Genomic DNA, 27,195 nt, shown 5'->3' on the forward strand with positions numbered 1-27,195 from the left:
AATGGAGTTGCCAGGGTAACAGGATGAGGGTGTTTAGCTATCCAAGGAGCAGCTTACCTGTATTAGGGACCTTGAGAAGCCTGGCCAGGTGCTGGTCCTCTGGAGGCCCACCTGTTTGGCAGGAGCAGACAGGGTATGTGTAGTGGTTGGGTGTCTGTGTGAGAAGTGAGCCTGGTCAGTCCAGTTAACTGTGAGTGCCTCTCCCAGGGCCACGGTTCACTCTCTCCTCATCACTGTCCCAGGACCATGTGAGGATGCGACCATGGCTCCTTGTCTTCTCTACTCTGGATCTTGGGGTCTGGGGTAAGTTTTCCCTCATTGGATCAGAGAGTAACTAAGAAGGATCACTTTAAAATTCATTGCAGGAATTTTGTAAATGTTGGCTCTCTCTAGGGAGAAAGAATAGCTTCATATTGAGAGCCCAGAGCTTGGAGTCTGTAGATCTGGATTCAAATCCTTGCCTTGCCTCCAGCAATGATTTTAAATGAGTTATTCGGCACTTAAACCTTAATTTTACCACTTGAAAATGAGATAAAGTTCTAGTCTTTTAAACTTGTCGTGAGGATGAAAGGTAGTAATTCACAGGAAGGATTCGCAGTTGGGAGCAGTGATTCTGTCATGTCAACCAGAGGCTAACCTGTCATGGAGGTTCATGCTTGCGAACAAGAGAAAGTTTGGGGTACAAATGCCCACCTTCATGGCTCCTCACACAGGAGCATGGACATCAAAGATGCCCCCAAAACCAGTCTTGAAAGAACTGCTTTGATTTGTGTAGGTTATTCTAATTCTTCCTTTACTTAGTCTCCCCATGACTTCCATTAGGCAAAATTCACTCAAGAGAAGAAACCGTAGTTTTGAAGTGCCTGGGTACATTCTCAGTCACCCCCACCCCAACTGCGTGTGTAGATGTAGCTCATGAGAAAATGGTCTTATTTCTGACTCCCTGCCCTGGGTTACATGGGGCTGACCTGTGGAGTTGGTGTTTGAGAAACCTGTTCATGTACTTCTATTGGAGGTGGTCCTCTGCTCAGCCCAGAGGGGTCCTGGAAGGACTCAGGGCATGTGGGGAAGCAGGGGGCATGTGGCGGGGGTGGCCATTCTTGGCCTGAGCTTGAGCGCTTAGGTGGCTGGTGCTGGGATCTCTGAGGACCAAGACTCAGTAGAATGTTCCTTAGCGGGTGATTTCTCCTGGAATAAAACACACACTGAACATGTGTCAGAGAGGCTCCAGTATCTGTTTGGCAACATCTCACAGCTCGCTGTAAAAGGTGGACTGGGTCTGTATGGTGAGGGGGCTGGGGCGGGGGCTCCTCACAGGGCCAGATGTCTCTGAGACCAGCAGAGCCACTTGTGGCTGGGATGGGGGCAGTGGGGTGGAGACAGAGATGGCACTGGCTAACCACCTGCACAGACTGCCTTGGTTCTTGGGGGTGGACTGGTGGTAGGAGGGGACGGAAACTGGGAGGAGAGAGGCCAAGTCTGTGCCCTGACTGGAGGGTGGAGACTGGCACCCTGCCCTGCTGGTCCTGCCTGGAGCGAGCCCCCAGCTGAGGAGGGAAGGTAGACCCCTCAGAGAACGATCAGGCAGGACAAAGGTCTCAGTCAGAGTCAGAGAAAACCCTGGGAGACAACGGTGCACACTAGGGCATTAGTGCAGAGGTGAGGAAGAGAGGGGCGCTCAGGGCTTTCCCCAGGGTGAGTGGGGAGAGGGGATGCCACTCTAGCTGGGGGGCCAGGGCAGAGCAGGGAGTGCACTGCCTGGGATGGGGAGCAAAGCATCCAGGTTTCTCTGTGCAGATGCAGACTTGGCATTGCGGGTAAGTGGAGATGAGGTGGGGATGTGGAGGTGAGAAGAGGAGGGTGTTCCTGCTGCTGCAGGTATCCTAGGTTCCTCCAGCAGCATGGGGCAGACACAGCCCAGAATGGCACGCAGGGCCCAGGGAGCTAATGTGGCAATGATGGTGCAAGGTGTGTTGAGTGACACTCCCTTCCTGTGGTTCCCCATACAGATGTTTCCATCACGGTCTCGTAAGGAGTGGGGGGCGGGAGCTGTTGGCTGCAACACCCAGCTGACCATGCCAGTGGGTTTCTTTGTTACACGCCATGTTTCTGGACTAGAGTGTCACAACCAGATTGTCTGCAGTCAGAGGCTGAGGGAGCTGCAGGCCTGCCACGTGCACAGCAATAGCTGGTGTGATGTGACCTACAAGTAAGCCACTGGGTAGAGGCACGGGGTCAAAGCTGCTCCTAAGGGTGCTCTGCCCGCCCCTTCTCATCTGATTTTCTGACTTTCTGAGTTAAGGTTATATTGGGTTTATAATGAACGCAATATTTAAAAAACCTGATAAAATTCCAAATCTTTTGAAATTTTCTACAAGGCCCTTGACTCTGACATCTAAAAGGAAGCAAGGAAGGTTGAGTAGTAACTATACTTTCCAGCCCCTTCTTAACCTAGTGCACACAGCACATTGCAGGTGATGAGTGTTGTCCACGTAAGGAGTGCATTTGCCCCTGACAGTGCGTGAGGCTGGTCGGACAAGCTTTGTCATTTCCACTTGGCCAGGGAACCTAGGTAGAGAGGTGGTTTGATTTCCTCAAAGTCACCCACTGCATGTCCCAGTACACCACATGTACGGAGCTTCCACCTTGGTGAGGCAATCATCCATCTCTTATCCTATTGCTCACTCTAGTAGAGCCTATTGGTGGCCAAGGGCACGTGGCCTCTGATTTCTGCTAGTTGTGGGCAGTATCTGTGCATGGTGAAGGCTTTCTGCCTCAAGTGCCCCCTGCATTTCTCTCTTCTGCACAGTGAAGGGGAGTAATGCTTCCCTGAGGGGCAGGAGTTGTAGATAACTTCCTTAGCCCCCATGCTGATAAGGGACAATTCTAAGGTGGGAAACAGGCTGTAACCTGGCAAGGATGTTATAGCCTAAGGCTTAGTTTAAGATGAAGCCTTTCCCATTCTTTTAATACTAAGACCTCTTAGCACTAAGATCTCTTAATACTAAGATCTTTTAGTACTAAGATCTTTTAATCCTAAGATCTTTTCAACACTAAGCTTTTCCACACACCCTTGACTGTTGCATGATGTAGGGTAGTGCAGTCTTATGAGGAATCCAATTTATGCCTCAGATGAGTGGCTTTGAATTATTTATTTTTTTTTTTTATTTATTCATTTTAGAGAGGAGAGGGAGAGACAGAGAGGGGGGGGGAGAGGAGCTGGAAGCATCAACTCCCATATGTGCCTTGACCAGGCAAGCCCAGGGTTTTGAACCGGCGACCTCAGCATTTCCAGGTCGACGCTTTATCCACTGCACCACCACAGGTCAGGCGATGAGTGGCTTTGTATCAGAGACTTCCCTATTTGTATATTGGCTTAAAGACTTTAATTGACTATGCTATATAATAAAGCAAAGACTGGGACTCTCCCTTGCTGATCTTGCCCTCAGCATTGCAGAGGCCTCCCAATCCCATCCTCTTTTCTCGGTGAGTCTATTTTCTTAGTTCCACAGTGTTCTCCCTCAGGACCTGGAATTACTAGCTGTTGGGCAGATAAAATGTATTATGCTCACTTTGTTAAAGAGGCCGTTGCCCAGGTGATATTAATGTGTGTTGAGAATTGTTGTAGCCTGAGGCTTGGTTTTGGGATTAAGCCTGTCCCACCCTTTTTGATGTGGGGTGGTGCAATCCAATTATGCCTCAGAAGGTGACTTTGGGTTGGAGACTTCCTTACTTTGTATATTGGATTAGAAGTTGTGAAGCTACAGTATAAAGTGGGGGCAAACCGGGAGTTTGCCCTCTTGGTTCCTGAGATTAGAAGAGAGAGCAGAGGAGAGCAGAGAAAGGCCACGTGGAGGAGGCCAGGAGAAGCAGCCAAGATGGCGGAGTGCTGAGTGAGATGCCAGTTTGTGTAGAGTTTGTATCTGGGATAAGGAAAGGAGATGGGGAACAGAGGTGAATAAGTCTGGTGAGCTAGAAACCTTTGATTCTAGGAAACTCGGATAAGTCAGTAGCTTTGTGAGCACTGAATGTGACTGGGTTTTGGAGCCCAGTGTGTATTTTTACTTGCCCGCCGGGTGCAAAGCTAGAATTAAAGACTATGGCCCACCAGTTTTTGGCTCCGCTGTTTCTTTGCCGACTGTCCGAATCCAATGCGAACCTGCATGGACCAGAAGGCTGCTGTGATAGTGGCCCTGGCCCTGCCTCCTGGCTTTACACTAGCCATGCTGGTCCATGGCAAGTAGTGCCTGAACAGGGACCTGGGTACAAGAAAACTAAACTAAAGGCAAGTGATGAAACTCCCCAAGTGTGCACAGTGAGTAAAGAAAGATTTTGGGGAGAGTATAGTTGAGAGTAATAAATTATGGGACAATTAGGGTCAAAAGTAGGGGACTGTAAAGCCAGTAGCCACGGCCACCATCACAGCCGCCTGGCCCGTGCAGGTTCGCATTTGATTCGGACAGACGATAATGAAACAATGGAGCCAAGAACTGGTGGGCCATTACCTTTAATCCTAGCCTGCACCCGGTGGGCAAGACATACACACAGTGAGAAAACACTTCCCTTTCCATTCAGGGCTCTCAAAGCCACTGACTTATCCAAGTTTCCTAGAATCAAAGTTTTGTACCTCACCAGCCTTATTCACCTCTGTTCCCCATCTCCTTCTCTCTGTACAAACTCTGCACAAACTGGCTTCTCCTTCAGCACTCAGCCATTTTGGCTACTTCTCCTCTCCTTCATGTGGCCTTTCTCTGCTCTCCTCTCTAATGCTAATCTCAGGAACCTAGAGAGAGCAAGCTCCCGGTCTGCCCCATTTTATAGTGTAGAAATCAAAACCTTTAATCCAATATACAAACAAGAAAGTCTCTGATACAAAGTCACTTATCTGAGGCATAATGGGATTCCTCATGAGAGTGCACCACCCCTCATCATGCAACAGTCAAGGGTGTGGGGAAAAGCTTAGTCTTAAAACTAAGCCTTAAGCTATAAGGATCCTGCCTGCTTACAGCCTGTCCCCCACACCCAATGCAAACTATAAGCGAGCAAACATATATATCATATTTACAAACTTATTTGACCAACAGGGACCTTTTTGTAAGAAAAGTTATGCAGCTAGAATGTTTTTTTACAATATATTCAAGATGTATGATCCTGGTTCCTGAAGGAGGGAATGGTTAGTTCTGCTACAGGGGAGCAAGTAGGTAAAGTTCTGAAAAGGCAGTGGTGTGAGGAGATATGGCCGGTGTTCCTGTACTTTGTGGCTTGGGGGCTAAGGAACATGGGACTGTGTGGCTGCTCCTAGTTCTCTCCAGGTACTTGGTCTGCCACTCAGCTAAAATTGAGGTAGAAGAGAAGTCTTGTCATGGTCTTCCTAAGCTGCCAGTTACAGCAACTATGGAATTTGGAATGGTTAGGAAACTCAGTTTTTAAAGCTATAGCTTTTCCTGTTATTGTCTGATTTTCTTTAATGTGTTAGCAACAATCCTCTGAACTACTATTTTGTTTCTTTCCTCTTCTTTGCCTGGAAATTTAGGCAGGGAGCCCTGGTGGATTTGACTACAAAATTTCTCATGCAGCTGCCGAGAGCAAATTTTCTTGGTGAGATTTTTTTTAGTCCCATCCTTCAGTCCCTCTGTGAGAAAATGCCCTGACTAAAATCAGGTAGGCATCTTTCTAATCTAGTTGTGCTCTAAAATCCTAGGTTTCTCTCTGGTTTGTCTGGTTCGTCTAATTCTTGTTTCTGTTTGGTCTTTGTTTAATGTTGTCTAAAATGTGTCTGTTTTTTAGGCCCGAATTAAGTTCTTGCATGCAAAATTGGAAATGCTGGTTCTAATATTGAAAAAATAAAATGATTTTAGAGGTTGTAAGGAGCACTCATTTAAATTTAAATAGAATAGAATGTAGATCCTTATGACTTACTAATTTGGTTAGTGCATTGTGAGGTGTGTTCAGACTTAGAAGCCAAATAGCAATTCAAGTATTAGGATTAATCAAAGTTATATGTTATACTTGTGTTTTTGTGCATAAATTGTCTTGTTTATTTGTAAGGCTATATTCAGGTAGGAAAAACAAAGGAATTGAGCAAAATTAAGCAGGGCTCTAATAAGTCATTTCAATAATTTGTCTCAAGCTGCTTCAGGCTGTTAGAAAAATAGTATAAGGATGCTAATTCTGCTTCTCAGGCCACACCCTGCAAAAGGGGCCCCAAGGAAATTAGGGATTTTCCCCCTCTGATTTTGCCTATTAAAATCAAAAGATAGGTCAGAAACACCCTGAAATAGAGCTAACAATACAAGGGCATAAGTTTACAAGACTCTTAGATACAGGAGCTAATGTATCTGTTATTGCTGAACAACATTAGCATTCTTCCTAGCCCACTTATAAAGCAGTCTCTAAGCTGTGAGGCATAAGACAAAGTAAATCCCCCCAGCAAAGCTCTAGTATTTTGCAATGGGAATATAAAGAAGGTCATACTGGACTTTTTAGCCTTATGTGCTCCCTGGATTGCCAGTTAATTTGTAGGGTAGAGATGTTTTGAAAAACATGAGAGTGTTGCTTGTCAATCCTAATAGTTTAGTAAGTGTTCAAATGCTTGATCAGGGATTTTTACCCACTAAGGGACTAGGGAAAGAACAGTGGGGAATTCTCACCCCCATAGAAGTGACACCCAATACCAGACGGCATGGATTAGGGTATCAAAATTTAGCATCAGGGCCTTGGCAGCTCCTGCTTCCCCAATAATGCATTGTGCAGACCCATTTACTTGGAAATCAGATAATCCTGTATGGGTAGACCAATGGCCCCTTTCTCAGGAGAAACTTAAGGCAGCTGCTCAATTGCTACAAGAGCAGTTACAGCTTGGGCACATTAAACATTCTAATAGCCCATGGAATATGCCTATATTTGTTATTAAAAAGAAATCAGGAAACTGGAGTCTATTACAAGATTTGAGAGCAATAAATAAGACTATGGAAATTATAGGTCCTCTCCAGCCAGGACTTTCCTCTCCTACTGCCAATCCATGGGATTTTTACCTTATTATTATTGATTTAAATGATTGCTTTTTTACTATTCCTTTAAGCCCTCATGATTGCAAGCATTTTGCGAACAGTGTTTCTTCACTTAATTTCCAGGCTTCAATGGAGCAATACCAGTGGAGAGTTTTGCCTCAAGGTATGGCTAACAGTCGTACCTTGTGCCAAAAATGTTGCTCAATCTATCTCTCCAGTACAAGGCAGCACCCTAAGGCATACATAATTCATTATATGGATGATATTCTTATTGCTCATTCAGATAAAGACACTGTGCTGACCATTTAACAACTAGAATATTCTTTGAAAGAGTTAGGACTTTATATAGCTCCTGAAAAGGTACAGCAAACTTTGTCTTTCTCTTATTTAGGACAAATTATTGAGGGATAAATTCATCCACAAAAATTAGAAATCAGGATGGATCATTTGAAAACTTTAAATGATGTTCAGAAATTGTTAGGAGACATTAATTGGCTTAGACCTTCCTTGAAATTAACTACTGGGAAATTGAAACCATTTTTTTTACTCTTTTTTTTATTAAATTTAATGCAGTGACATTGATAAATCAGGGTACATATGTTGAAAGAAAACATCTCTAGATTATTTTGACATTTGATTGTGCTGTGTACCCCTCCCCCAAAGTTAAATTGTCTTCTGTCATCTTCTATCTGGTTTTCTTGTGCCCCTCCCCTCCCCCAAGACCTCCCTCCTTCTTCGCCGACACCCCCTCCCCCCCCACCCCTGTTGCCATCACATTCTTGTTCATGTCTCTGAGTCTCATTTTTATGTCCCTTCTATGTATGGATTCATATAGTTCTTAGTTTTTTTTCTGATTTACTTATTTCACTCTGTATAATGTTATCAAGGTCCATCCATGTTATTGTAAATGATCTGATGTCATCATACACTTTTCCAAAGAGGACATACAGATGGCCAATAGGCATATGAAAAAATGTTCAACATCACTAATCATTAGAGAAATGCAAATTAAAACCACAATGAGATATCACCTTACACCAGCCAGAATGGCACTCATCAACAAAACAACACAGAATAAGTGCTGGCAAGGATGTGGAGAAAAGGGAATCCTCCTGCACTTCTGGTGGGAATGCAGACTGGTGCAGCCTCTGTGGAAAACAGTATGGAGATTCCTCAAAAAACTGAAAATTGAAATGCCTTTTGACCCAGCTATCCCACTTTTAGGAATATACCCCAAGGACACCATAGAATGGCTCCAAAAGGAGAAATGCACCCCCATGTTTGTGGCAGCATTGTTCACAATAGCAAAGATCTGGAAACAGCCCAAGTGTCCATCAGAGGATGAGTGGATTAAAAAGCTTTGGTACATATATACTATGGAATACTACTCAGCCATAAGAAATGATGACAGCAGATCATTTTTGATATTCTTAATGGTTCGGCTGAACCAGCTTCCCCTGAGCAACTTACAGCTGCAGGACAGCAAGCTTTATAGCTTGTAGAAATAAGCCCTACAGTGTTGTAAAGTAGCGTTCCAAGACTATACTTTCAGGGATCATTTCTATAGTTTGTAAAGTAGCATTCCATGGGTTTACGTAGAGACACCAAGGAAGGATGCAGGAGAATTTTTAAGAGGAGATTTATTGATTAAGCCAGCTGCATATGATGTACACAAAATATAGCTGACCCAAATCGTGCAGTGTTGAATATAGCTCTGAGGCTGGTTATATACCCTTGACCACATACAGATTGGGGGAAAAGGAGAGGGAGCACAACACAATCATTAACAAGCTTATAACATTTGTCTAGAGGATCTATAAAATACATTAAAACTTTCAAGGTAACACAATAGTGATGTCATTTTACATATCAAAGACATTCACAAATCTTTTAGTATCTATCTCCCCTCCCTTTGCCTAGAGGTATATGTTACTCTCAGGATTCCAGGAAGGGAAGAAGAGTTAAAATAAGTGTAGGGGTATGTAAATATTGTCTCTTATTGAAAGGGAAAGGAAGTTCTTCAGATAACCTTTATTCTATAGTTAAACTAAATGACCCAGTCGTCCTTAAAAGCCAGAAAGCTTCTGAATTCTTCTCCCTCCATTCTCCAAAGAAAAGATGGGGCAAGAAGCCTGACTTTTCCTCCAAAAATTAATATTAATATTAAGTTTTGAAATTCTTTGGTAACTTACCACAACACAAGCACAAGTAAAATGCATAAATCCTGAAAAACCCAGTGCCTTACGAATTTGTCCCTTAAGCTACACTCCAATGGGACTATTGTGGCAAGCTTCAGGTCCTATTGAATGGATTCACTTAGCTGTTACTTCTAAGAAAGTCTTATATACTCTATATTTTGATCTTGTCTTGTCCTTGATTATCAAGGGGTGTAGGCGACTGTTGGGCGGATAGAGTGTATTATGCTCACTTTGTTAAAGAGGCCGTTGCCCAGGTGATATTAATGTGTGTTGAGAATTGTTGTAGCCTGAGGCTTGGTTTTGGGATTAAGCCTGTCCCACCCTTTTTGGTGTGAGGTGGTACAATCCTATCATGCCTCATAGAAGTGATTTTGTATTAGAGACTTCCCCATTATGTATATTGGATTAAGGGTTTGGATTTCTACACTATAAAATGGGAACGGAGCGGGAGTTTGCTCTCTTGGTTCCTGAGGTTAGCATGAGAGAGCAGAGAGAATAGAGCCAGCAGTGGGAGGAGGCCACATGGAGAAGGCCAGGAAAGGCAGCCAAGATGGCGGAGTGCTGAGTGAGATGCCAGTTTGTGTAGAGTTTGTATCTGGGATAAGGAAGGAGAGGGGGAACAGAGGAGAATAAGTCTGGTGAGCTAGAAACCTTTGATTCTAGGAAACTCGGATAAGTCAGTAGCTTTGTGAGCACTGAGTGTGACTGGGTTTTGGAGCCCAGTGTGTATTTTTACTTGCCCGCCGGGTGCAAGCTAGATTAAAGGCTATGGCCCACCAGTTTGTGGCTCCATTGTTTCTTTACCGACTGTCTGAATCCAATGCGAACCTGCATGGGCCGAGCTGCTGTGATGGTGGCTCTGGCCGTGGCTCTTGGCTTTACAGCGACTTTTACAGCTTATAGATTTTGAACCTCAACTTATTGTTGTTCTTTTTTCAAAAGATCAACAACAATGGCTCTGGGAAACTTCCACAAAATGGCAAATTGCTCTTGCAAATTTTATAGGTCAAACTGATTCTTACTACCCAGCTGGTAAAATAGTTCAATTTTCATTAGTTACTACATTTGTCTTTCCTAAGACAATTGTTAATGAACCCATTCCTGAAGCACCTACAATCTTTACTGATGGGTCCAGCTCAGAAATAGCAGGCTTAATAATTGATGGACAACTTTACACTGAAACAGTCACCTTAAAATCAGCTCAAAGGGTAGAATTACATAACATTATCATGGCTTTTCAGCATTTGCCATGTTCCTCCTTTAATCTGTATACACAGACAGCAGATATTTACTTATGTTGTTTCCACTATAGAGACTGCTGTCTTAGGGACAACTGCTGATGAGGAACTATTTCAGCAATTTCTCCTTCTGCAAAGACTTGTATGTCAACATAAAGCATTTATGTTTTATAGGACATATTCGAGCTCACTCCATGCTCCCTGGAGCTTTCGCACAAGGGAATGTCCTTGCTACAGATTGTTAAATCCTGTTGTATGGCCAGTATCCAGGGCTACCGTCACAGCAGCCTGGCCCATGCAGGTTTGTATTGGATTCGGACAGTCCGTAAAGAAACAATGGACACATAGGAGAAGCGCCCATTTGCTTCTCCACCCCTCCGCCGCGCTTTCCTCACTGTCTCTCTCTTCCCCTCCCGCAGCCAAGGCTCCATTGGAGCAAAGATGGCCCGGGCGCTGGGCATGGCTCTGTGGCCTCTGCCTCAGGCGCTAGAGTGGCTCTGGTCGCAATATGGCGACGCCCAGGATGGGCAGAGCATCGCCCCCTGGGGGGCAGAGCACCGCCCCTGGTGGGCGTGCGGGGTGGATCCCGGTCGGGCGCATGCGGGAGTCTGTCTGACTGTCTCTCCCTGTTTCCAGCTTCAGAAAAATGAAAAAAAAAAAAAAAAAAAAAAAAAAGAAACAATGGAGCCAAAAGCTGGTGGGCCATCATCTTTAATTCTAGCTTGCACCCAGCAGGCAAGTAAAAACACACACTGGGCTCCAAAACTCACTCACATTCAGTGCTCACAAAGCTACTGACTTATCCGAGTTTCCTAGAATCAAAGATTTCTAGCTCACCAGACTTATTCACCTCTATTCCCCATTTCCTTCCTTCTCCCTGCACAAACTCTGCACAAACTGACCTCTCACTCAACACTCCGCCATCTTGGCTGCTTCTTCTGGCCTCCTCCACGTGGCCTTTCTCTGCTCTCCTTTCTGCTCTCTCCTCTAATATTAATCTCAGGAACAAAGAGAGCAAGCTCTCATTCTGCCCCCATTTTATAGTGTAGAAATCAAAACCTTTAATCCAATATACAAAATAGGGAAGTCTCTAATACAGTCACTTATCTGGGGCATGATGGGATTGTACCACCTCACATCAAAAAGGGTAGGAAAGGCTTAGTCCTAAAACCAAGCTCCAGGCTACAAGCATCCTGCCTTCCCATAGCCTGCCCCCAACACACATTAATATCACCTGAGCGACAGCTTCCACGTGGGCAGCACCATCTTTAACAAAATGAGCATAATATATTTTATCTGCCCAACACCTGTCCAAAGTGTTCTATACTACAATCTGTTCCCTTGTTAAGAGTTAACCCTTGAGAACTCCTACCAGGACAACTTTGGCAAATGGCTGTTACTCATATACCTTCATTTGGCAAACCGTCCTTTGTCCACATTACAGTGGATACTTATTTTGGATTTATAGTAGCATCTGCCAGAACAAGAGAGGCTGCTAAGCATGTTTTATCTCATTGTTTGTAGGTATTTTCTATTTTAGGACTTCCTAAACTGATTAAAACTGACAATACTCCTACATATGTAGGAAAAGCATTTACTATATTTTGTCAAACCTTTTGAATTATGGGTATTTCTTACAATATTTTAAGTCAAGGTATTATTAAAATGTATCCAGCAAATATTTAAAGATCAATTTTAAAAAATATAAAAGGGGGACTTATATCCTGGAATGCCTGCAAATCTTTATCATGCTCTTTATTTTAAAAAATTTCTTTTGAATGCTGATGTACAGGATTATTCATCAGCTGAGAGACTCTGGAATCCTTCAAGAGATGCCAAACCTCTTTCTCTTGCAAACTTTTACCCTCTTTTATTTGATCCAGCTAATAATGCTATTTTGTCTTTTTCCAATTAGCTCCAGATATACAGAAAAAGTTTATATAGGCAGATGAGGACCCTCAAACCCCTCAGCAAGATCTTCTGAGCATGGCTTTTAAGGTCTATAACAGGGGTCCCCAAACTTTTTACACAGGGGGTCAGTTCACTGTCCCTCAGACCATTGGAGGGCTGGACTATAAAAAAAACTATGAACAAATCCCTATGCACACCACACATATCTTATTTTAAAGTAAAAAAGCAAAACGGGAACAAATACAATATTTAAAATAAAGAATAGTAAATTTAAATCAACAAACTGACCAGTATTTCAATGGGAACTATGGGCCTGCTTTTGGCTAATGAGATGGTCAATTTCCAGTTCCATATTTGTCACTGCTAGCCATAACAAGTAATATGACATGCTTCTGGAGCCATGACGCATGCGTCCCGTGTCACCGGAAGTAGTACTGTACATGAGTGACGCTGCACTTTGCACACTGACCACCAATTAGAGGTGCCCCTTCCAGAAGTGCGGTGGGGGCTGGATAAATGGTCTCAGAAGGCTGCATGCAGCCCATGGGCTGTAGTTTGGGGAACCTTGATCTATAATGACCAAGAGAAACAGAAAAGGCAGACAGAGCTCGAAAAGATCAGGCAAAATACCAGCTCTTGGCATACGCCCTTAAAGGCTCCAATGCCACAAAGGGGCCTCATAAGCCTCCATCAGGGATCTGCTTCAAGAGTGGAAAGAAAGGTCATTGAGCTAAAGCCAGCCTCCCACCAGGGACATGCCTTTGCTGTGGGAAAAAGGGACACTGGAAGGTAAGCTGCCCCCTCGCTCCTCTAAGGGAGGGTTCAGCCTCCTCCAGCCCTGCTCCAACCATCTGTGACCTAACCTTGCCCAGCCTGCTAACACTTGCCACTGAAGGTTAAAGGTGTCCAGGGCCATAGACCCCATCTCACGTCACTGTGGACGAGCCTAGGGTATTTCTTCCAAGTAGCAGGTAAACTGATTTCACTTCTTATGGACATGAGGGCCATTTACTATGCCTTGCCTAAATATTTGAATTTTTTTTTTTGTATTTTTCTGAAGCTGGAAACGGGGAGAGACAGTCAGACAGACTCCTGCATGCGCCCGACTGGGATCCACCCGGCACGCCCACCAGGGGGCGATGCTCTGCCCCTCCGGGGCATCGTTCTGTTGTGACCAGAGCCACTCTAGCGCCTGGGGCAGTGGCCAAGGAGCCATCCCCAGCGCCCGGGCCATCTTTGCTCCAATGGAGCCTCGGCTGCGGGAGGGGAAGAGAAAGAAAGAGAGGAAGGAGAGGGGGAGGGGTGGAGAAGCAGATGGGTACTTCTCCTGTGTGCCCTGGCTGGGAATCAAACCCAGGACCTCTTGCACGCCAGGCCGACGTTCTACCACTGAGCCAACCGGCCAGGGCCTGAATATTTGAATTTTTATTCATCCCTCAAAGATCTCTGTTGTGGGTGTAAAGCCAGTAGGCATGGCCAGAGCCACTATCACAGCAGCCCGGCCCTTGCAGGTTCGCATTGGATTCGGACAGTCGGTAAAGAAACAACGGAGCCAAGAACTGATGGGCCTTCATCTTTAATCCTAGCTTGCACCCGGCGGGCAAGTAAAAACACACACTGGGCTCCAAAACCCAATCACATTCAGTGCTCATACAGCTACTGATTTATCCGAGTTTCCTAGAATCAAAGGTTTCTAGCTCACCAGCCTTATTCTCCTCAGTTCCCCATCTCCTTCCTTATCCCAGATACAAATTCTGCCCAAATTGGCATCTCACTCAGCACTCCGCCATCTTGGCTGCTTCTCCTGGCCTTCTCCACGTGGCCTTTCTCTGCTCTCCTCTGCTCTCTCTTCTAATGATAATCTCAGGAACCAAGAGCCTGCAACCTCCTGTTCTGCCCCTATTTTATAGTGTAGCTTCACAACCTCTAATCCAATATACAAAATAGGGAAGTCTCTAATACAAAGTCACTTCTCTGAGGCATGATTGGATTGTACCACCCCACAGCAAAAAGGGTGGGAAAGGCTTAATCCCAAAACCAAGCCTCAGGCTACAACGATTCTCAACACACATTAATATCACCTGGGCAACGGCCTCTTTAACAAAGTGAGCATAATACATTTTATCTGCCCAACAGTGGGTGTTGATAGTCTTATTTTCTGCTGCTTTGTTAAATATATAGTTTCTCCTTTGTTCCTCCTGCCTCAATGCCCCATGCCTATTTTAGGCTGGGACCTACTCCTAATTTAGAGCTCGCTTTCTCTTTTTTGCCAACTTCTGTTACAAATTTACCTTTGCCACCCTGCATAATGTATCCCAAGGTTCTCCTCACTACCCCATGGCTGTAAAGCTCCAGGGAAAGGCCCCCTGGATTTATCTCTCCAGTTTAAAAAAATGGAAGCTCTGTCTCCATATGTGCTTCTACAGTCTACCTGAATCATTACCAGCTAGAAGCAGTGGTCATTTGGGACTTGGACTCTAGCTGCAAAGTGTAGACATGTGACAACAATTCCAGTGCCATGTGGACTTTTCCTGGATATGTTTCCTGGATTCCTGCTCCTTGTGACAGCTCTTAATAGACTGTACTGGGGTTGGGTTACATTTACAGGAAATGTGGAATGGTAATGTGTCAGCATGAACTTAGTGAACATATTAAGGACTTTCAAAATAGCAAATACTCTATTATAGATCCTGTTATATTGGCTAAGAATTTGCTTAAAGGCTTTAATTCCTGTAATGTATTAAGACACTTGTTTCGGTATCTGTTAACATTGGCTATGCTAATTTTCTGTTTATTCTGTATTTTTTGTATCTGCCTCTGTATTAGAATCTTGGAAATCAGACAAGTGCAAATATCAGCACTTGAACTAAATTTAAAAAATATTAAAAAGGGAAACAAACTGTAAACTGGCAAGGTCATTATAGCCTAAGGCTTAGTTTAAGACTAAGCCTTTCCCACTCTTTTAATATTAAGATCTCTTAACACTAAGATCTGTTAATACTAAGATCTCTTAATACTAAGATCCTCAACACTAAGCTTTTTCCTACACTCTTTACTGTTGCATGATGTAGGGTGGTGCACTCTTATGAGGAATCCAATTTATGCCTCAGATGAGTGGCTTTGTATCAGAGACTTCCCTATTTGTATATTGGCTTAAAGCAGGGTCGGAAACCTCGTGAGCCAGATGTGGATATTTTGATGGCTGTAACTGGCTTGCAGACAAATCTTTAATAAAAAAATAATAACGTTAAAAATATAAAACATTCTCATGTATTACAATCCATTCATTTCCTACCGCTCATGTTCATGGTTGTGGGTGGCTGGAGCCAATCACAGCTGTCCTCCGGCACAACACCAAATTTTTACTGGATAATGCGTAACGTACATAGTCATTGTATGGCTCTCACGGAATTACATTTTAAAATATGTGGCATTCATGGCTCTCAGCCAAAAAGTTTCCCGACCCCTGGCTTAAAGGCTTTAATTTTCTATGCTATATAATACAAATATTGATCGACTTACGACCTATGCAACTTACGACCATTCGACTTTACAACCACAATCACTAGCCACGACTGCTCCGCATCTGGTAGCACAAGCGTTGCCCAGCTGGGCATACGGCAGTGCGGACCAACTTCCAGCAGCACGACCATCTCCGCCTGCACCATTTCAACTGTTATCCCAGACTCGGTACAGAGATTTGTGTTTTGTGTCTTAGATGTTTTTCATCAAACCCCTCCCAAGATGTCTACCAAGAGGAAATTGTCTTTGCAAATATTAAACCAGTTGTACTGGTAATGCAGTGTTTTACTTAAACCTGATGAATGTAAAAATAAGAAACAAAATGGTGTAGAGATGATAAAAATGGCGTAAAATGAACAAAGAAAATTATGATATATAACAATAATGAAAGAAAATTATGATAAAATATGACTTAAAGGTTTTTATAACATCATTTCACAGTACTGTACTTATAGCCTACTCAACTTACGACCAAATTGTGTTACGACCAGTCTGTTGGAACCAATTGTGGTTGTAAGTCAAGCACTAGCTGTAAAGCAAAGACCAGGGGCTCTCTCTCTCTGATATTGCCATCAGCAGTGAAGAGGCCTCCCGATCCCAACCTCTTTTTTTGGTGAGTCTATTTTCTTAATTCCACACTGTTCTCCCTCAGGACCTGGAATTACTAGTCGCACTGGTTCGTGGCAGTGCATGTACATTGTTCCTTGTAAGGCCGTATGCTAGAGGTGGAGGGATTGAGCCTCAGGTGGCCACTGTCAAGTCAGCCCAACTCCCACACTTTGTTAGGTGTTTTCTTTCTATCTCATTCTCTTTGCTCCCTGGCTTCTGGAATCTCTTCCCAAGTAAACTGTCTGGATTCACATTCTTGTTTGAGGATGCACTTCCTGGGAAGTCTTCGTAAGACAGTGCCATGGCAGGGAGAAACCACATGGGCAACTTGTGTGGAGATTATACAGAAGGCATACATTTTAGAGGAAGGAGAAAAGGAAATGTTTAAGGAAATGTGGGGGCTGAGAAGAATTGTTATGTTGTGTGGTTGGGTCTGTGTTAGTTCCAGACCTTTTCTTTTTCTGAGTATGATACAACTCAGGCACCCGAATAAAGGACACAGATGGGGAGTGTGGAGTGGGTCCTTCTGAATTCTAAGGATGAGTATAAATGATTCAGCCTAGCCATTGTCTGGGATGAATCCATGCAAATTTTCTTTAGTGGCCATGGCTTGAGCCCTTCTCCTTTGGAGGCTAAGTAAGGGGTCCTCCTGCAGGGGTATGTCACAGTGCCAGCCATTGAGCCCATGTGTCCATGCTTCACAGCTTCCTGGTTGGGGACGATGGTGGGGTGTATGAAAACGTCAGCTGGAGCATGCAAGGCGTGCACACCCAGGGCTACAGCAACATCTCCCTGGGGTTTGCCTTCTTTGGCACCAAGGAAGGTAATAGTTATCCCAGCTGCCCTTCTCCAAAGAATCATCTACTCCTTTCTCAACACTCAGTTGTTTTCTTCTCCTCATACTTCCTTGATGTTCCACTCTCTCCTAGAATTATCCTCCTCTTGATCTGGTTCTTCTCTGCAGCAGGCTCCTCTTCCTCTGGCTTTCTTATAGCAGAGGCACTATCCAGCCTTCTCTCTGCAGCCTTGTTTTCCTCTTGCTCCTGTCCTAGAAGAATCTGGGCCTCAACTCTCATTTCTCCTCTGGCCCTGACCTTTCTGTAATGCCAGGCCATGCTTTTGCAGTCCCTCCTGGATGCCTCCTCTTTCCAGCTCTCTTACTTCAACATTTTCCATACAATTTTTAGAAACCACTTTGAGGTTTCTGATCTCTGAATCTCATCTACTTTTTCCTAGTCTTATTGTTACCTGCCAGTCCCACACCCTAGTGTGCAAACTTCAGTACCATTCCATGGGATTTGTGTACACTTGATTTAACAAAGTTCTTGCACTTCTAGTTTCTCACTGTCCTTTCCCAACACCCTCAGTGATAGTCCAGATAAATTTCATGGTCACTGTGATACAGCATGCAGCTTGAGTTTCACAGAGGTAAATGACCCAAGGTGACTCAATGGCAAGGTGAGGAATCAGAACACAAGCCCTCACCATTCTTTTTCAGCCCCAGAGTGGTTACCAGCACTCCAGAGGTTCTGTGCATTCAGTTGGTTTGTTTACATGACCATTTGTTGTTACCCGAGTATCACCTTGTTAGCTGTGGGATCTTGAGCCCATTACTTCTTGGAGCCTCAAGTTTTCCTTTGTGAATAATGGGGTTCATAATAGCAGCTACCTCTGAGGTTTGTGGTGAGGTATAAAGCAGTTAATACAAGTAAAGAGATTGGCACATGGCCAGAAGGGCCTCTTATGAAATACCTTGACCCAGCCAGCTGGTCACTCCTGAGCATGGTGCTGCTTTCAACTCTTCCAAGGACAGAGAGAGGATGAGTGAAGACCTGGTGGCCATTGGGAAAGGTCTTCATCCTGGGCCACTGAGAGCTCTGTTCAGGTAGACCCTTGACTCTCGGACTTTTGACTTGAGGATGAGCCTGTTTCCCTTTCTTCTTCTCCAGCAGCTTTACAGCAGCCGGCAGGGTATCTCGTCCTCTCCCCACAAATCCCCCAACTCAAACCAGGCTAAGGTTTCCCACAGGTCACTCTCTTGCAGGCCACAGTCCCAGGCCTGCTGCCTTGTCAGCCATGGAGTGCCTGATATCCTATGCTGTCCAGAAGGGCCACCTGTCACCTTTGTACGTTCAGCCATTTCTTGTGAAAGGTGAGAACTGCCTGGCTCCTCTGCAGAAGGCAAACCCCAAGAAAGGTAGGACCTTCAGCCTCACTGGGCCTCCCTTGAGACTCACCCCCCACTAATTTCAAATTGGTACTGGGAATGAGCTTTTCAGTCAGGCTTTTATTGGGTTCCTACTATCAGGCAACTGGTCACACTACTGTCTAAAATTTTAGGGCAAGAAAATCTTGAGAGGGACCTTTCAGGTCACCTCGTTATCTCTCATACTCCTAGAATGTGAAAGCCTTAGCATTATGCCTGCTATGATATATGTGCATTCACTTCTTTAATCATTCAGCCATTCTTTACTGAGCACTTGCTAGTCACTGAGGGAACGCAAGGAACAAAAAACACAAAATCAGTTTTAGTTTCATGAAGTTTCTACATAGAGGAAAGAGAAAGCTGGTTAGCAGATAAACAAGAAAACATTTGCCATGTTATTTGTTGAAAAGTGTTGTGGGTAGAAAGAGAAACAAGGAGAGTAGACATTGAACGCAAACACACAAACACAAATGCACGTTCTTTTGAATATGAAAACTAGAATAGCACCAACAGACTGAAATGCTCGTCTCCACTTATACTGACATTAGAGGAGAGTTTAACATCTTTCAGGTAATAAAAGGGAGATAAAAGATCGATTCTGGGTTTAATATACAGCAACATCAAAACCAGTCAGCCACAGAGGGTTTGGTCTCTAGAGTTAATAAGTAACTTCAGCCTCTTCTTTGACTTACCGAAGTTTTAAAGACATCAACTCTATTACATTAAAACTCTGAGTAAATTTGATCTTTGTATATGAAAAGATGCTCATCTTCTTTAGCTATTAGAGAAATGCAAATCAAAACGGCAATGAGATACCACCTCACACCTGTTCGATTAGCTGTTATTAGCAAGTCAGGTAATAGAAAATGTTGGAGAGGCTGTGGAGAAAAAGTAACCCTCATACACTGTTGGTGGGAATGTAAAGTAGTACAACCATTATGGAAGAAAGTATGGTGGTTCCTCAAAAAACTGAAAATAGAACTACCTTATGACCCAGCAATCCCTCTACTGGGTATATATCCCCAAAACTCAGAAACATTGATACGTAAAGACACATGCAGCCCCATGTTTATTGCAGCATTGTTCACAGTGGCCAGGACATGGAAACAACCAAAAAGCCCATCAATAGATGACTGGATAAAGAAGATGTGGCACATATACACTATGGAATACTACTCAGCCATAAGAAATGATGACATCGGAACATTTACAGCAAAATGGTGGGATCTTGATAACATGATACGAAGTGAAATAAGTAAATCAGAAAAAAACAGGAACTGTATTATTCCATACGTAGGTGGGACATAATAGTGAAACTAAGAGACATTGATAAGAGTGTGGTGGTTATGGGGGGGAGGGGGAAATGGGAGAGGGATAGGGGTTGGGGAGGGGCACAAAGAAAACAAGATAGAAGGTGACAGAGGACAATCTGACTTTGGGTGGTGGGTATGCAACATAATTGAACGACAAGATAACCTGGACTTGTTATCTTTGAATATATGTATCCTGATTTATTGATGTCACCCCATTAAAAAAATAAAATTATAAAAAAAAAAATTTGATCTTTGTTTTTGGGTTTATGCCACCTATCAATATAAATAATTGCCTACATTAGTGGAAAGTTTTGTGGGTTACAAGTGATGCTCAAAGACATGCTTTCAAATGAAAATTCAGCTGATTCCTCCAAAAGGGCCCTGTTACACATGTACACTCTTTCTCTGTCTGTCTGTCTCTCTCTCTCTCTCTCTCTCACACACACACACACACACACACACACACACACACAGCAATCACTACACTTTGTCCTTGGAATGAAAAGCATCTATATCCCCTCAGAATCAACAGTAGGTTCTGACTTTTGGGTCAGAACCTATGGCTCTTTGGTGCTTGCCTCTTGAGTCCACCCCTTTGGGCAGACACACTCGTTTTCAGGTGGGCCACTCTGAAAGCTGCTGGGCTTTCCCAAGCTCCACAGTCAGGATCAGGCCAGGATGCCCAGAGGGTGGCAGATGTTGGGGCACCCTGAGGATTTTGTCGGCCTTCACTAATGAGGTGATTGACATGGGTGGGCACAATGAATCTTCACATCTGTTTTTCACCCCACCATAGCTTGCCCTGACATTGTATCTCGGTCTGCTTGGGAGGTGAAGGAGACCCACTGCCTCAGGATGACTCTCCCAGCTAAGTACATCATCATCATCCACACTGCGAAGAGAACCTGCAACACCTCTGAGGAGTGCCACCCACTGGTCCAAACTATGCAGTCCCTCCACATGGACAGATTTGACTCATGTGACATTGAGTATAAGTAAGTGGATCTGAGGACACATGAGCTTCTATCTCTTAGGGCAGACACAAAACTTTTGAAAGGAAGGAAAAATAATTAATGTTTACTGAGTGCCCATCACACGAGACATGCCTCTTGTATAACCACAGATTTCTCATACAGCTCTGGGTGGGCCTTAGTTAGCATATAGTTAAGAGGGTAGTCATTCCCTGATCATGTTCTCAAAATGTGTGTCCTTTCTCAAGGTCACACATATCAACATGTTGGAGACCAAGCCTCTGCTGAAAAGATATTAGAGGAAGTCCTATGCATGCAAGAGTGTGAAATATGTAAAAAAAAATAATTTAAGGTTGTTTTTTTTTTCATCATAATCACCTCCCACCACTCAGTGGCTCAGGATCTGCCCTCGGTTTGGCTGCAACCTGAGCTTGTCTCCCTAGTCTTAGACTCATGCTATTCCTCTGCACCTGGACACTTTCAGCCTCCTCAGGGACCATACCTTTCCTATCAAAGGCAGGGGAGAGTCCAGATAATATCTTTTTGGTTCTCTGATGCCAAGGCCTGCAATTCTTTAATAAAGAACACTCTAACCTGTGGGAAAGTAGAAGCTTCTTGAAGGGTGCTCTTAGAGTTTGCAGATAAGATTTCTGGAAGATGCTAGCAGGAGAGAATCTTACTAACCTAAGACAGGAGGGACAGAATGGGCTGGAAATGAAGGGACATGAAATGTTGCTCCAGGGTGAAAGGTGAGGACAGGAGAGCTCAACAGCCTTTGGAGAAAGTGGAAGGAGCCATCTAACATCCCAACAAAAACAATCACACAAAATTTTGTTTTTGGCTTTGCTACTACTAGTAGTATATTTGTACATTGGGCAAAGGAGATCTTCCCTAAGGCATTCAGGGCTTAGCTAGTGAGGCTGGATTTTAGTCCCTGCTGCCCCCCTAACCCAGCGCCTCTGTGCAGGAAGCACAGCTGTAGGTAGTGTCCGGCCTTAGGTGGAGTTACCATCGCTTGCTTTATGCTCCTGGCTTGACTGCCTCACCCCTCTCCCACCCCATTTTAGTAACTGCCACGAGTATATTCAGGTCCCGAGTGGAACGGTACAAATAAAAGAAAATAGACTTAAAGAATTAAAGAATATAAAAGATGGGTTTGGGAGGCTTTTGCAATCACTGCTAGAAGAAATTCCGCCCTAGCAGAGAGAGAAACATGTCCACCCCTAGAAACCGCATCCTTCTTTATTATAGGGCAAAGTGGAAATTAGCAAATCAATGACTTTTCTGATTACAGTTTCCAAGGCAACTCAAAAATTCCACCAAGTGCAAGAAATCCCACCAATACTTGACATACACAAAGAAGCCAGTTTTTCCTTCTGGGGAACATGGGGGGAAGGACGAGCAAATACATGGAGGTGTGGAGAAGGGCTTATCCTTTTACACCTTCACAGAACAGGTGAGGTGGGGAGTTGGGCAGTAGCCAGTTCCCAGCACTCTGTTCCCCAGAAATCCAAACTCTAAAAATCCTATTGATTTTTCGGTCCCCGACAAGTAACAATCATTCAAGATAAGAGAAAGCTTTTCCTCCAGCATCCGTCATCTATCAAGACCTACCCAGTGCTTTGCTACGTACTACTATGCAGTATTATTCACAGCGTTGCTCTCTTTAATTTAAATGGATACCTGAAAATTGACTATGCATTTGGAAATCCTAGACTGGAAAATGATAGGAGCTGAAGGAGATCCCTGCTCTTTCCCCATTCAAGCTTCAGAGGGCAGTTGCCCGTCCCTTGGTTTTTGACCTTTTATTGTGTCCTTTGCACCACAACTTCATGACTGTGCTGTTTTCTCACCTTGAGATGGTCTGTGGTCAAGGGTAAGCTATCTACTTGCTATAAATTAATCCATTGAGCACATGATCGGTTGCTGACTCTGTGTGGGCCCTGGGCTGTGTCCTGCAAGTGTCATGGGATGCAGCACAGATAAGGTTCTTGCCCACATGCAGCTAATAATTGGGTGAAGGAGAAAGACAATTAAACAAATAAATCCTGATCAAGTACAGTAGGTGTTATGAGAGAAAACACTTGGAGTATGAACAAGAGGCATTCTTAACTCTTGCTTAGGCTGCTTTGTTGTTTTTTAAAAATTTTTATTGAATTTATTTGGATAACATTGGTTAATTAAATTATATAGGTTTCAGGTATACAGTTTTATAATACATCATCTGTATAACGTATTGTATATTCACTATCCAAAGTCAAGTCTCTTTCTCTCATCATTTATCCCCTAACCCCATTTTTCTCTGCAAGAAACACCACCTGAGGGAGTAACATGTTAGTCAGGACCTAAGGGATGAGAAGAAGCTAGTCAGAGAAGAGAGGGGAAAAGAAACTCTATGAAGAAGTGTGAAGGCCAGCCCAAGAATGGTATCTTTGAGGAGCTAAGAGAAATTTATTATGACAGAAATGGATGCCAAAGCGGGGTGGTGAGACATAAGGCTGGGGAAGCAAACAAGGGCCATCATGAAGGATCTTTTAACTTAATCTGGGGAGTTTGGACTCTGCCAAAAGACTAAAAGCAGGGTTTGATGTAAAATTTGCATTAAAAAGACCATTCATGGCCCTGGCTGGCTGGCTGGCTCAGTGGTAGAGCATGGGCCCAGCCAGTGGAAGTCCCAGGTTTGATTCCTGGTCAGGGCACACAGAAGAAACAACCATCTGCTTCTCCACCCCTCTCCCTCCCCTTTCTTTCTCTCTCTCACTCCTCCCCTCCAACAGTCATGGCTTGATTGGTTTGAACAAAGTTGGCCCCAGGTTCTGAGGATGGTTTTGTGGCCTTGCCTCAGGCACTAAAATAGCTCAGTTGTTGAGCAACAGAGTAATGACTCCAGATGGGCAGAGCATCCCCTAGTAAGGAGCTTGCTGGATGGATCTCAGTCGAGGTAACCTGACTTGTGATGGTGCAGTGAATAGAGTGTCAACCTGGGACCTTGAGGTCCCAGGTTTGAAACCCCAAGGACACCGGTTTGAGCATGGGGTCACCAGCTTAAGTGTGGGATCATCAATATGATCTTATGGTCTCTGGCTTGAGCCCAAGCTCACTGGCTTGAGAAAGGGGTCATTGGCTCCACTGGAGCCCCCAGTCAAGGCACATATAAGAAATAATCAATGTACAACTAAGGTGCCACAACTACGAGTTGATACTTTTCATCTATTTCCCTTTCTGTCTGTCTGTCTGACTCTCTCTCAAAGAAAAAAAGAAAAGCACTTCAGAAACAGAGTGCAAAGAGCAAAGGTGGAGGTGGTAAGGTCCACCTGAGGAGTGTACAGCAATCCCGGCAAGACAAGATGGCTATGTGGCTGGTAGTGGCAGTTGTCAGGGAGAGAGTGGAGGAATTAAAGAGGTCATGGAGGATAGTGGTCTATGCTGAGGATTCAGGGGTCAACCAGGAGAATGGTTGGGAGATGCGATTGACCAGCTGGTTAATGAGTGGAAGAAGCAGGTAGGCTGATGCCCATATCTCTGGATAAGCCAATGGGAGGATGACGCCTTTCACTAAGATGGGGAGCCCGGAAAGAGGAACAGGTGGGGAAGAAAGTGGGTCCAGATATAAATACTGACTTTCTGGATGGCCACTGAAGTGAAGGAAGTGGATGGGTTAGTCCTGAAAGAATGTAAGGAATGAGAAAAGAGAGCTGAGGGCAGCATCCTGAGGAACTCCCCCTCCCCCATGTGCATGAAAGGGCACAGCAAAATGAGTAACAGGAGTTTGAGGGGGAAGGCCGGAGAAGATGGCCAGCAGGGTGCAATGCAGTGGAAGCTAAGGGCAGAAGGTGCCTGAGAAGCAGGGGTCACGGTGGGGTCCTTAGTGCCAAATGCACAGAGAGATCAGGAAAATGGTTGGGAAAAAATACTTTGTACTTGGTCCTAAGGAAGTCACAGGTCACCTTGGGGGAAACAGTGTTATTGGAGAGGTGTGGAAAGGCCAGGCTGTAGGGATCGAAAGCTGTCATTCTTTCCTTCATAGACTGAAAGCTACTTAGGACAGCAGCCAGACTGATTCACAAGAGCTGATTATTGGAGATTCAGGAATTTTGTGAGCCAGTTGTTCAGTCATTGGGTATCCTGAATCAACTGACATGGCAGTTTTATACTACAGAAATCAGTAAAAGATATAAATCAGGACTTTCTGACCTCCCCCTCCCCATGAGAGCTGGTTGACCAGCAAGCCACTGGCAAGGTCTTTGTCTTTTTGTAACTCAGTGCTTAGAATTTAATAGCTAATCAATGTCTGATAAGTAAAGGCATGAATGGATAAATGAATGAATGAAACAATCCCAGAGTGCTTCTCTTTCATGCTGAGCTCCATCCATCTCTCCTCTTGGTAACCTCACTTCCTGTGGGCCAAGATGGTGCCATTTATGAAGAAGTGGGCTGGAATGGCCAAGGCTCCCACACTCCTGGCTACAGTGACATTGCCTTGGGCATTGTCTTCATGGGCACCTTCTCAGGTAAGTGGATACTTGTTCAGTAGTGGTCATTGTATGATGTTAAAGGAGTGTGTCGGATGTGAAAGACAATGGCTTCAGACTCAGGCATGACTTTCGTGACTGCATTTTCTGGATTTACTCAGCTTCACATTTTACGTTTTACTAAGTTGAATGTGACCAGAAGTGACCCCCACACAGAATGCCCACCCCAAATCCACTTCTTTCACACTCAGTCTGATGTCTTTCCTCCAATATCCAAGGCTCATGTAAGGTGAAGGGGAAAGATCTTTGTGCGTATTTTTTTCTAAGTTACATCACAGATAAACCCGTCTCTGTATTCAGAGTGCACACAGAGAATTGTCATTGTTCAGAGCTCTTGACCAGAGTTTGTTTAGATTCAGGGGCCTTTTGCTGAACCTCTGGATGGAAGAAGCCATGCCACTGGGGATGGTTCAGGCTGATATTGAATTGGGTGTTGATAGGGGCAAGGATTGACCAGATAAAGCTGGGCAAGGGAATGGTGCAGGAAGCACACCCGTGCCTAAAACAAGGTTTCTCTCTTTTCTTTTAGATTTTATTTATTCATGTTAGAGAGAGGAGAGAGAGAGACAAACAAGGAGAGAGAATGGAGGGAGGAGCAGGAAGCACCAACTCTCATATGTGCTTTGACTGGGCAAGCCCAGGGTTTTGAACTGGTGACCTCAGCATTTCAGGTCAACACTTTTATCCACTGCGCCACCACAGGTCAGACAAAGCAAGGGTTTTCAACCTTGGCACTTTTGATGTACAGATCAGACAATTCTTTGTTGTGGGGCTATCCTGGGCACTGCAGGGCATTCAGCAGCATTCCTGGTCTCTACCCAGCACATGCCTATAACATCCTTTGTTTAGTTGTAACAACCAAAAATGTTTGCAGACATTTCTAAACATCCCCTGGGAAGCTGACCTGCCCCTAGTAGAGAACTATGAGGCTAATTTTTTTTTATAGGGACACAGAGAGAGTCAGAGAGAGAGACAGATAAGGACAGATAGACAGGAACAAAGAGAGATGAGAAGCATCAATCATCAGTTTTTCGTTGCGACACCTTAGTTGTTCATTGATTGCTTTCTCATATGTGCCTTGATCTTGGAGCTGCAGCAGACCGAGTAACCCCTTGCTCGAGCCAGCGACCTTGAGTCCAAGCTGGTGAGCTTTGATCAAACCAGATGAGCCCGCACTCAAGCTGGCGACCTCAGGGTCTAGAACCTGGGTCCTCCGCATCCCAGTCTGATGCTCTGTCCACTGCACTACCTCCTGGTCAGGCGAGGCTAAACTTTTGCAGCAAATAAAGGCTTTGTACATCCCAGGACCACTGCATATTTTATCCTTGGCCTTGCTGTTTTGATTCAGGAAGAACTTTGATGCTGAGGCATCTGAAGCTTTGACTTAATTTCCTGTCTGTCTATATGGGTGGCTGGCAACAGTGGGTATACTAGCTTGGTGGTGGGTGTCAGTTAAGGGTATTGAGGTGTGTGTCCTGCTCTGGGCAGGGTGGCCTAGAATTCTGTAACCGATGGGCTGTTTGTGTTGCACAGGTACCCCACCTAATGCCGCATCAGTGGAGCCAATGCAGACCCTGATCCAGTGTGCAGTGGACAAGGGGTACCTGCTTCCAGCTACCAACTGGAGGGACAGGGTGATGTTTCAAAACTCTGTCTTCTGGGAAGGCTTTGTACAGCATCATTAG

General features: G+C 44.5%; 1 protein-coding gene across 1 annotated transcript; it reads left to right on the plus strand.

The window, feature by feature from the left end:
- Window positions 1–254: 254 nt before the first annotated feature.
- PGLYRP4 (peptidoglycan recognition protein 4) lies at window positions 255–27,195 on the plus strand. Its single transcript, XM_066255213.1, has 9 exons — window positions 255–303; window positions 1,176–1,286; window positions 1,324–1,325; window positions 2,010–2,209; window positions 17,193–17,311; window positions 18,533–18,685; window positions 20,804–21,004; window positions 25,373–25,489; window positions 27,044–27,195. The coding sequence occupies exons 1-9, from the start codon at window positions 255–257 to the stop codon at window positions 27,193–27,195; spliced, it is 1,104 nt and encodes a 367-aa protein (XP_066111310.1).

The sequence above is a fragment of the Saccopteryx bilineata genome, chromosome 2 (assembly GCF_036850765.1).
Source record: "Saccopteryx bilineata isolate mSacBil1 chromosome 2, mSacBil1_pri_phased_curated, whole genome shotgun sequence".
NCBI classification, from domain to species: domain Eukaryota; kingdom Metazoa; phylum Chordata; class Mammalia; order Chiroptera; family Emballonuridae; genus Saccopteryx; species Saccopteryx bilineata.

What these genes read in the sequence shown, in the direction of transcription:
- PGLYRP4 (XM_066255213.1), top strand. Translation starts at nt 255, where the DNA reads ATGCGACCATGGCTCCTTGTCTTCTCTACTCTGGATCTTGGGGTCTGG. An exon ending in TCTGGATCTTGGGGTCTGGG is followed by an intron (nt 304 to 1,175) that starts GTAAGTTTTCCC and finishes AATGTTCCTTAG; the next exon opens with CGGGTGATTTCTCCTGGAAT. An exon ending in TGGTGTGATGTGACCTACAA is followed by an intron (nt 2,210 to 17,192) that starts GTAAGCCACTGG and finishes CATGCTTCACAG; the next exon opens with CTTCCTGGTTGGGGACGATG.